Genomic DNA, 11,202 nt, shown 5'->3' on the forward strand with positions numbered 1-11,202 from the left:
ATACAAAAGATGATTCTACAGCGCGGTAACATTAAATGCATTATTTTAAGGCAAGCACACCAAATTCAACTATGCTGATGACTCTGAACTTTGAGGTTAGTAATGAGGTTCCTCACTGATGTTTATTGGTACCCAAATTTGTAAAGCTGTACCTAAACGTGTTTTAGTATGTAACTGCACAGTTCTACATAGCAGCTTTTCAGAATTATACAGTACAAGGCTAGTTAGCAGTACTACACAAGAAATGTAGTGAACAGCATTTCAGAACCTAACTTGATTCATTTTAATTGGTAGTTACACTGGAGAATATACCCTTTTGCCAAGTGCAACTTGCACTTCTATATTTCACTGTCTTTGAAATCTTTTGGGCAATTGCTTTTAAAAGTTCCATGAAGTGTATCCTTTGTTAGGGACTGTGTAATTTAAATATGATGGAGAGTCTCATTTGACAGGGAGCAGCTACTTTTGTTTTCCGTGCTTTCTCCAGACTGTTTCAAGTGATGGCATTTTATAATTTGTCTTAAGAGCTTTCACTGTGATATAGTGAAATGTTTAATTAAGAGGAAAGAAAACAACGCTTATGAATATGTAATTTCAGGTGGATGGAGTTGAACTGAGGGTATATAAAATTTGGATAGCGCTCTCACTAAACTACCTGAAAATACATTTATCAATGCCAGTATTCTTATGTTGATCTTCATAAAGTACAACACTTCTATTAAAGGTTTGATTCCAGAGAAGAAAGTAACTGTGGTTAGGGAGGTCTTTGCTACAACATTCAGAGCTGCATGTACTTCTGCTACACATTGCTCTGAATGATATAAGATGTAACTATGGGAATGATGGACCTCGGTGTTAAGCCCATTTATTTGTTCTGCTTTTGTGTGGAAAGGCAAACTGAAGACCAAGCTGGTCTGGTTGAGGATTTCTGAATCCTGTTTTGTCATTTTGTTCTCTCGGATTTGAAAACATCACTCTCTCCTTGCAAGGTGCCCAAGGTAGGTAGCCATCTTTCCTGTCTGAATGGTGACAGGCTTTCTCCAGGCGGGCGAGAATGTTGTTCCATAGGACCGTCCAGTCAAGGAGGAAACATGAAGGGACTTCCCACCATTCTCTTCTAAGACAAAGCTTAGCAAGTAACTACAACAGAATTCAAGTTGGGTCAATTTAAGAATTCAGCAGAGAGGCTTCTACCATACCTAGCAGATCGGAACTTGAGCTCATGGTAACACTGCACAAAGCTATGATAAATGAAAGTGATTGGCAAGGCTAGTAAAACGATGCCACTAACGACGCAGATTCCTCCAAGAATCCTTCCTGGTACTGTGATGGGACACATGTCACCGTAACCAACTGTGGTCATAGAGATGATCACCCACCAACAAGCAGCAGGGATGCTGGCATAATCCTTATTCTTAGTTCCCAAGTCCAGCCCATTTTCAAGCAGCTGGGAAAGTGCACTGAAAATTGCCATAGCAACACAGATAAAGACAAGGAGCATCACCATCTCTCTGTAACAACGCTTCAGAGTCAGACCAAGTGTTTGAAGGCCAATGAAATGACGAGCCAGTTTAATCACCCAAAAAATCCTCATCATTCTTAAGACCCTCAAGGTGACTCCAGCCCTCTGGAGCTGCGAATTTTCCCCTGTAAAAACTGTCATTAGAACAGAGATGTAGTAAGGAGTAATTGCCAGTAAATCAATAATGTTGAGAGGTCTTCTGACAAACTCACACTTGTTCTTTGAAACGATGAACCTCACAATGCACTCTGCAGTGAACCAGCCTATGCAGATAGCTTCAATTATCCTGTCAAAAGAAAGAAAGTACAGCATTTATGTTCTGTGAAAGGGCTTTAGTGGAGGTTTGATGTTTTTTTTTTCCACAGACATTACCAAATTGACATTCAGACCTTCACAAATGACAAACAGAAAGCCACACTGTTTTTATTCTGAGTATGAAGCACCAGATTTCAGCAACTAACCTTAGGATCTAATTAGGAGTTTAAACTTATCCGTGCTAAGAACTCATTCACTGATGATTTTCTGTGGATTATATATGCCTATCCTAATACTGGAGAAATATGACCACAAAATGTGGGACCCTTGAGAAAATGGTGTGCCACCAATGCCAGTGTGTAACATAATCTAAAATACTGCTTGGTTTCGTTTTAGATCTGTGAGGTTTGATCCATTTAGGAATGCCAAGGACTGTGGATCAGTGAACTGGCAATGTGTTGATCCAGACTGCTAAACTAGAATGAAAGTGAAGATGGAGTAGGTGGAAATCAGCTATTGCATCAGATAATTCATGCAAATTGGCTCTTTAAGAACCAGCTGAAACCAGTCTTATTTGCATCCCAAACAGAGGCTTACCTAGAACTGTATTCAAGGTTTCATAGTATTGCCACTGAAAACAGATAGTATTTTATTCTTCGCCATAGGGTAAACATAGTACCAAAGTAATCATCTGGTGTGCCTTTATTTACCATTATGGTTAGCATTACTGAATTTTATATTTTCTTTTAAATGTAACTCCCTCTAAACTGTGCCATAGCAAAATGTCGGGGGACAAAATGATAGGCAGGATTGTCTTCTCAAATACAAGTAGCTGCCTTGATAAAAGAAAGCACTGCTGTCCTGGAGGGTGATTTCAGTACTCTCTTGAGTGTTTTAAAGTCCTGCATGAGCATGTGAGACTTGAGAACATTTTCAAATTGAAACACTAGAAGGTAGAAACAAAAGATAAATTTTCTCTGCAATTATTTGATAACGGTTGTGCACACTCTATTGAATATCACATCTCAAAATATCCCTTTTCTTTAGGAATTCAAACTGCTGTCACTTGCTTGGATGGAATGAGAATTAGTATTTCCCTCTTTCCTTTGTTTGCTTTCACTAGCTTTTTGTGCAAAAAAAAAGCCACTCACCAGTACCATCTCTACCAACAGGCCTGACACCTAAGTGACCTTAGAGTGGAGACCTGAAAATACTAGATGCAACTTTTTTCTACTTCAGGTTTTCTAATAAGGTAATGTCTATAGGAACAGTAATGATTTGTAAGTAATTTTTCAACTGTCACTTAAAGCATAAAGTTTTGTTTCCTTAACACATTTACATATACATACATATTTACTGTTCCTGAAATCTGTTGACATTGTTGTTAAGACAGTGGGCTGCTAGAGAGACAGATTCTTCTATAACTGCTGTAATTATGTTAACAGACTATAGAACAACTTTCATAAAAGCTTCATACACTGAAGCTTTGTTTTAACTTTGTTTTATTCCTTTATTCACTTCAGTTATATACTAAAAAGTAGAGGCAATAGTAATAGTCAGTTGATGTATATTCATAACGTATGCTATGATTTCAGCCACATACCTTGTTATGATCTTATTTGTGTTTCACAAATACCAGTGAAAGCCCTGTAAAAAAGGGGTCTTTCTTAATAAAGGGCTTATAAATTACTTGTTCACATTAGCAACCTCTGATGTAAGGACCCACAAATTTCAAAAATAGCTTTCCCTTAAGAATTATGTGTTCTCTTAAATACTGAGCCTTTGAAGACACTGGTGTTCTTGTGAATAATAATAGTGAATGGTAACTAGGTCAGATCCCAGTTTGGTTTTAAAAAGAAAGTTCGGATCATAACACCTTCTAAACAAGTCTTGTACAGAATATATGAAAGTTATTGTATGAATATGAATTATCATCACACCAAAAAATCTAGAAAAAAATGTTATTGGGTAAATTCACTTGAGTAGAAAATACATAAAGCTTTCTTCACTAAAAGGAGCCAAACAGCAAGGTTATGGCAATGAACAAACCGATGAAGGCTGAAAGTGCTTCTAAGTTGGCTGAGTCTTCCTGTAACTATTACAAGAAGAAATGTGGCTGGAAATAAATTTGCAGCCAGGAATATTCAATAATGTCAACAAACTTTGTTCCATTCCATCTTATTAGATTTCTCTGATAATTCTACATGTGACCTATGATATGAGCATTTAAATGAAAAAGCCATTCTTAATTTTATCATTAAAAATTGCTATATTTGGTATTTCCTCCTGATGCCCCTAAAACAACAGTGGTGTAATTCCTCGACTATATCCCAAATTGGCAGGTTATCTGTGAGTCAAGTCTTGAAGAAGCTAGGTCCTAATCATTGTGATTCAGTAGAATTTATCTTTATGAATCACAGCTGATTCAGTGTTCTGGTATAACTTTGGGAAATAGTTGTGTAAGTAAAAATCCGTGTTAGATGAAATGTGATGAATCTATTCTTCTACTCCAATGATCCTGAGCATGAGAGATACTCTACATCAGTTATACTACTTTAGGAAGGACTGGAGAACCTTTTATTGTGGACTACAAGAGAGCTAAGGAACATCAATGATGTAAAAATGACAAAGCAGTCATTTTTATCAAAATAGTGGAGATGCATTACATCTGCTTGACAGTACATTGCACTTCCATTTCTCCATTTATATATATATTATTAATCAATCCTTTTTGTCATCAATTACAACATACACTGTCTTGGGAGCTGACAAAGAAGGGTCTTTTCTTACTACTTAGACACAAGTGAAATGTGTTGTTCCTCCTCTCTTCTCACTTTTTTTTTTCTCATTTGTAGATGGATTTCAACCATCCTAATGAATCACCTAAGTGAGTAAGTGATTTGGTGAGCACAACTAGAAGCCTCTGACCTGCTGTGAGACCTAGAGTGCCACATACTATGTTTCCACTTTCAGATCATCTCCCTCTTCTTTATAGTAACTTATCTTTATAACTAAGATATATCCTTGTTAATGGAGAAATAATACCTAATAAGAAAATTAAAATCCTTAAAAGAATTTAGTATCAAGCTAAGGCCAACTGAAATTCACTAAAAAGACTGATGTTACCAAATTGTAATCAATTCTTAAAATATTGCTGCATGTTCATATGACAGACTGCCTGTTCCTGAAATAATAAGCTGCTTTAGCATCTGTATCTAAGTGTATAATTAAATCATGAGCTTTATTTGGTAAAATGTAATACCTATTCTTGTTTAGTGTTTGTTTTATCCATTCAGTTTTAAAATAGCTGATATCCAAAAAGGAGGCAGGAAATTAAAAACAAGCTCATGAAGTATTTATTTGATGTTTCCCCACTAAATCTGAATAACCAAAGAGAATATGAAGTTCTAATTTTTAATTAATTACAGGTTATTTCTGCTCAAAGTTACTATTCATTGGCCCAGACCTAAGTTACATAAAAGAGGATGAGATTTTGGTTTGTTTTTTTGTTTTTTTCAATAAATTGCTTCTTGGTACTTAATGAGTCTTTTGGCCATAAACTGACAGTGAAGATTTTCTGAGCTTCGCTTCCTCTGTAATCCAGTCAGTGTTTAATTTTCTGTTCCATCTGATAACTTCCTTTTGGATTAGGCAGTTTTATGTACACTAAATTAAAGTGCTTGCAAAATATTTTTCAATCACTAACAAGAATAGTTTTATGATATGATTTAACTTTTTTTAGTATAATAACATCGTAAAGTGTTTGATCTTGCTGTTATGCCTTGGCCCAATGTGCCAGTTTGTATACTTTTAATATTCCCTTGTGATTCAGTTGAAATCTCCCCAACATATTAATTTGTGGCACTGTTACTGATTGAACTTGTAAGTAGAACATAAACATCAACAAGACATGAGGAAAACATGAAACAGTTAAAGACAGTCTATGACAGGATTCAAGGCTGTTAGCACTGATGTGTTAAATTGTTGCTAAATCCTATTTCCATGTCACCTGAAGAACGTCCAAGCAGTAGCTAGAAAGATCAAACTCCTGCTCAGGAAGACTCGTCATCGTTTCAGCAAAAAGCCTTTTTTAATCCTTTTGAAATCAACAGGATTTCTGCCTGCCTACAAAGTGCAGAGCAAAGACCACAGAACAGCCAGTTTTGCAGACGTTTTCCCCTTCCCTCCCTGCTCTGGTAGCAGTATCTCTCAATGCATTAAATGTTGGTTAGTGTCTGCCTCTTGTGGGGAGGTGTAATGACCAGCACTGCCTGGAGAAGGGGAAAATGCTTCCCAGCTTCCAGGCAACATATGGATAGGAACATTCCAGCCCTGAGGTCATCTTTGTCACATTCTTGGAACATGGGATTAGCACCCAGCCTTGGTGAGATTGTTCAGGTTCCACTGTGGCCAGGGAGTGATGCATGTCCATTCTTTGTGTTATGTCAATTTTTCAAAAATCTCTTAAATTCACAAGAAGAATCCACATCTGGGTTTTTAAACTAAATCTGGAGTTCCGTTCATAACCTTCATCCTGTTTTTAGAACTTAGGCAAAAATGTGGTTAGATTTTCTCCAAGAAAGAATTTCTTATGTTTATGAACAGTTGTTGAACATGAAAGTTTGGGTGTTCTGGAATAATAATGATTTTTGTGCCTCTAAAATTCAAATGTAACTTTTTAAGCTGATGTTTTGCAGACAGAAAAAAAAGCTGACTGGCATCTGTTGAGAAATGCTGTTTAAATTCTTTTGCCTAACAACACAGCAATCATATACGTGTGACAACTGAGAGATTATTTCAATGTCAATTTAATCATAAGTGGAAAAGAGGCAACAGCCTCTTTTTATGCTACCTAGCTACTCATAGTTAGTGAAAGAAAAATAGTTTAAAGACAGGTGGGTAGAACTGTGCTGGCTCTAAGTCAAGCAGCTTCAAATTACTTCCTGTCACAGGCTTAAACTCCTTCCAGAAGATGATGCTTCTGGTCAGTTTATGGATGGTTCTGTGATCAGAGACTCTCAGTATGCAACTGTTGGCATAGTTCAGAAGAGAGCAAAGATGACTTAAAATTGCCAGAAGCAACAGAAGGGAGACATGTGTCCCTCCTATCTGCTTCTAAACTGTGCAGATCTGATGCAAATCTTCAGTTCTGGTAAGCGAAACTTGCCAAGTTAGGGAAGAGAGAGAAACCATAGAATGTGAGAAAATTTTAATAGCTCATCCCTCATCCTAAACAGAGACCTGAGGAAGGCAATCCCTCTTCAAATGAGGGAATTATATTGTATCTGAGATCTGTGAAATTCAGAGATCAGATTCTTCATCCCTCTCTCCTTTAAAAGCCTTGGAGTTCTCTGCTGTCCTCTAAAGGGTGTTACTGTGAGGACCAAAACCAGACATACACTGTTCACCTTTTGACAGTCCTATCATAGTGAAAAGTCATAACAACATAAGGGTCTCTGAGAAGGATATGGTAAAAATTTGGTGGACTCAATTCCTCTTCTGGTGAAGAGGTGTTTGTATAATAGGGGAAAAAAAAAAAAAAAAAGATATAAACACAGCTGGTATTAATTGGCAGCAGTAGTAACCCTTACTGCAAACATCATTAAAGAGGCTGATTTTGTACATTATGGAATTAGTTACTACCTTGCCCTTAGAAACAATGTCCAGATATGGAGGAGACACCCTGGCTGAGCAGTTTCCACTACAGCTGCCCTAAGCGGTTCTGTGGTGGTTACCTCAGTTTAGCCACAGAAATGACTTGTGTGGCACCTTTCCAGCCATAAGTAACATAACGTTGAGAAAAGGACAGTTTTTGTTTTGTTTTTGGTTTTTATTGGTAAACCTATGAAAGATTGAAAATATCAGCAAGATTTTAGGGTCACTGAATTTCCTGAGGTAATGCTCATCTGCTCTAAGCACTGAGTGATACTGATTTGAATAGTCAGTTCTATCCAAAATTGCCTTTCTGTTGAGTTCTGGATAAGCTCATTCAATTTTTATTTCTAAAAGTTTTTGAAATGTGTTTTTAAGGATAATGTAAAGTCTTTGTACTGGTTACTACGGTGCTATATGTCAAAACCCACCTCCAAATAGCAATAATGTCACAATTTCTCTTGGCAATAAACATTATTGCATATTATATGTTACGTAGAATTTCTTCATTTCAGTAAGACACCTCGCTTAATAAACAAAAGACAGAATTTCACTTCAAACTTTTGGATTGCTTGGAAAGCAGTGGCAAGTTTCTATGAGCGTTCTCACTGACAGGCGGTACTGCCAGAGTACATCACTACGTGCACTGCTGTGCAATTTCTAAGGTCAGACTTTCAGGTAAGCTGAAAGGTTTTGGAAACCTAAGGAAGTGTAAATGATGTGAAGTCAGATGACAACCAGATATATTAAGTCAAATCCTCTGGCAAGTGTCAATAGATGCAACTTAACTGGATTGCTCAAAAGCAACGGTAGCTCACTCCTTTTCTCTAGGCATCTCAGGCATTTTAGCCATTATGCAGCAGGCAGAACAAGGAAAGGAGTGACTCTTCTAAGGGGACAGGGCCACCTCAGGAGGTGACAAGCTGTGGACAGAAAAGAATATATTTGTGTCTGTTGTCAGTGTGTTCACATTAAATTGCTATTGATTAACATATAGAGATAGCACATGGGCTAAGACACATATTGAAATGAACCAGCCTGTGTGTTTGTGTGCAATGGACTTTTTCAAGAAGGTTAGAAATTCACAGCAACTTTTATAGTTATTATTGCCAATTCATAGACTACTACAGCTGGTCTTAAGGAAACTCACCCTATCATTGGCAGTGCTCCTTTCCTTTTTAAAAGCAGCCTTCCCTATTCTGGCAGGTGCTTGGCTATACAGAAAATCTCATGAGTACTTAGGATTCCAACACCTGTTATGCAACATACAATCAATTGGAGGAGAAAAAACTATGTGTTTCTATACATGTTCTTGAAAATGAAGGTACTACGAAATAAAAATTAGGTCATCTGCCTTGTCCGTCTGCACATTAAACTCTCAGTAAGTGGAAAATTGTTAATGTCCACATCATAAAGACGTGATCAAAGATATGGCCAAAGTGCCACTGATTCTATGTTGCTGTTGCATGTATTTTCCCGTATCTAATGGGGATATCTACACAATGTGCTGCCTTACACAAAGGCCATGCAGAGCATCCCCCATTTGAAGTAAGTCTGCAGAGGTTATGTAAGGCTTCCTAACTGGAAGAACGTGTAAAAGCAGCTTCTGACATAGCTGCATCTGGGCAGGAACCAAGAGCTTCTCACTCTGTAGCTGCTTTCTTGTTGTTCATACAATTAATGCTTTGGCTCGGCTACAAACAGAAATACAGGTGCACTTTCCATTAAGTTAATGGAAACTAGGAAAATACTTTCCAAGGAATTAATTTAACTGAATGTGATATATCACATTCCAATTAACTCTATGGTAAAAGATGGTAATTTCATAATGACGGGGCTGCAGTTTCACTGTGGGGCCCCTTGAGCAGAGTAGAAGCTGAACACTTTTTGTTGAATATTCTATTGGTTTTAAACGAAGAGGTGTGGGAAATACAAGAAGCGTTTACTTTAATCGGTGTTGTCTGAGGCTTATTTATGAGAGAACTCTTAGTGGAGCAGCGCTCATTCTGTTCCCTAGGAGAGCAGAAGATGGAGAGTGGTGATACCGAAGTCAGCAGAGTTACATGGCTGTAACCCCGAACTGAGGTCACAAAGAGGAAAAACAAAGGGGTTGTTCTAGCTTGGAGGACTCGGAGCTAAGCCTAAAACCCGTGCTCTTGTTTCTGCAATTGTTTCACAATGTGTAGCGTGTTTACACGTGTTGTGTCTATAGGAAATGTAAACATCTGCTACGTTCGCCCAGCGGGGTACGGGATGAAGCATTGCAGGAGCTCCGTGCTCAGCCCGATAGGTCCGCTCAGAGATGCTGAGTGGCAAAACGGGACGGGGTGAGGCTGCTCCCACATGCCAGATTTTACCAGGTCAGATCCGTCACACTGGGTCTGCTCCAGCAGAAGGACCTGTGTGAATAACCGAAGTGTTTTCCCCAAAGGAAAAGAGAAGGGATCAGCGTTTTTACAAGCTTCTATTCCCTAAATAGACAGTACGGTCTAACGCGATTTCCCGAGCGTGCGAACCTCTCTCTGTGGGTAAGGAGCCCCGCGGCTTCTACAAGGGAAGGCGCGGCAGCTCCGAGACGCTGCGCGGAGAGCGGAGCCGCGCGGTGCCCGTACCGGCGGATCCCGGCAGCGGAACGCGCAGCCGCCCGGGCCGTCGGGGCAGCGCCCTCTCCCCAGCCCCCGGCTCCCGCTCCGGCACTTGGGCTTTCTCCGCCGCGGCTGCAGCTACAGAGAACGAGGACGAGCGGCAGGACAGACGGGACGGGACACACGGGACAGCGGGAAAATAAAGGATCCTCCTACCCTGAGGGCTCCCTGACTGACTCTGCTGTGTACCTGCTCTGCTCCTCCACGCTGCGGTTCTCCGGCGCCCGCCATTCGGGCAGGGTGCTGGCGCACAGCACCACCATGGACACGATGACGAAGAGGATGGAGACGGTGGCCAGCACCTGGGCTGCCAGCGAAGACGTGGGCTCTTCGAAAGTCCGCCGCATCCTCTCCAGCCACTTCCCCCCTTCGGCTGCCGCCGTCCGCCGGGCTTTGCCCCTCGGACCGGCGCTGGGCTCCCCCGGCGGCTCCTCGGCCGAGTAATAGGTGCACGTCTCGGACATGCGGTCGTCGAGGCGGCGCTGGCAGCAGTAGTCGAGGTGGGAGCCCTCCAGCCCCCAGTAGATGAGCTCGTTGTAGAAGGAGAGCTCGCACATGTGCGGCACGAAGCGGAGGTGCCCGTGCCGCACGTAGAGCATGATGAAGCCGAAGGCCTCCGAGTGACGGTCGAAGAAGTACTCGTTCCGCTCCCGGTCGTAGTCGTCGCACACCTCCAGCACGTCCTGCTCCGACAGGCAGCCGTGCAGGCGGCTCACCCGCCGTAGCGGGAAATCCTTCAGCACCTCCCGGGAGAAAGAGTACCGGGTGCCCCCGACGTTCAATACCACGGCGGGGCCGCGGCCAAAGTTCATGGCTTGGGCGGGACGGAGGAGGGGGGCGGGCAGGGCAGGGCGGCGAGCAGCGGCGGGGGGCAGCGGCTGCCCCGGCTCCGCTCGCAGAGCTCGGCGACGGGCCGGGGGGAGGAGGAGGAAGAGGAAGGAAGGCGGAGGGCTCGGGCTCCGCTCGCGGGTGCGGCCGCGGGGCCGGGAGCTCCGCTCCGCACCGCTCCGGTGGCGGTGCCGGGCGGGCGGGAGGCGGGGTGGGAGGGGAGGGGACGCGCCTCCCCCGCGCCGCGCGGAGCCCCAGCCCTCGCCTCGGCCCCGCGAGCGTCCGCCCAAGCGCAAGAGA

At 41.7% G+C, this 11,202-nt stretch overlaps 1 protein-coding gene across 2 annotated transcripts; it reads right to left on the reverse strand.

The window, feature by feature from the left end:
- Window positions 1-701: 701 nt before the first annotated feature.
- Window positions 702-10,979, reverse strand: KCNG3 (potassium voltage-gated channel modifier subfamily G member 3). Of its 2 annotated transcripts, none has more exons than XM_090136680.1 (2): window positions 10,264-10,979; window positions 702-1,808 (listed from the first exon to the last, which is right to left on the reverse strand). In XM_090136680.1, the coding sequence occupies exons 1-2, from the start codon at window positions 10,884-10,886 to the stop codon at window positions 1,163-1,165; spliced, it is 1,269 nt and encodes a 422-aa protein (XP_089992806.1). In that variant the 5' UTR covers window positions 10,887-10,979; the 3' UTR covers window positions 702-1,162. The 2 variants fall into 2 exon arrangements, with proteins under 2 accessions (XP_089992806.1, XP_031455528.1); XM_031599668.2 differs by having other exon boundaries at window positions 10,231-10,979.
- Window positions 10,980-11,202: the final 223 nt, after the last annotated feature.

Source organism: Phasianus colchicus, chromosome 2, assembly GCF_987193195.1.
Source record: "Phasianus colchicus chromosome 2, bPhaCol1.hap1.1, whole genome shotgun sequence".
NCBI classification, from domain to species: domain Eukaryota; kingdom Metazoa; phylum Chordata; class Aves; order Galliformes; family Phasianidae; genus Phasianus; species Phasianus colchicus.

Coding starts and splice junctions, on each gene's coding strand:
- KCNG3 (XM_031599668.2), bottom strand. CDS start 10,886: ATGAACTTTGGCCGCGGCCCCGCCGTGGTATTGAACGTCGGGGGCACC. Junction 1,809..10,230: donor TCAGTCAGGGAGCCCTCAGG/GTAGGAGGATCC, acceptor TTCTTTTGACAG/GATAATTGAAGCTATCTGCA.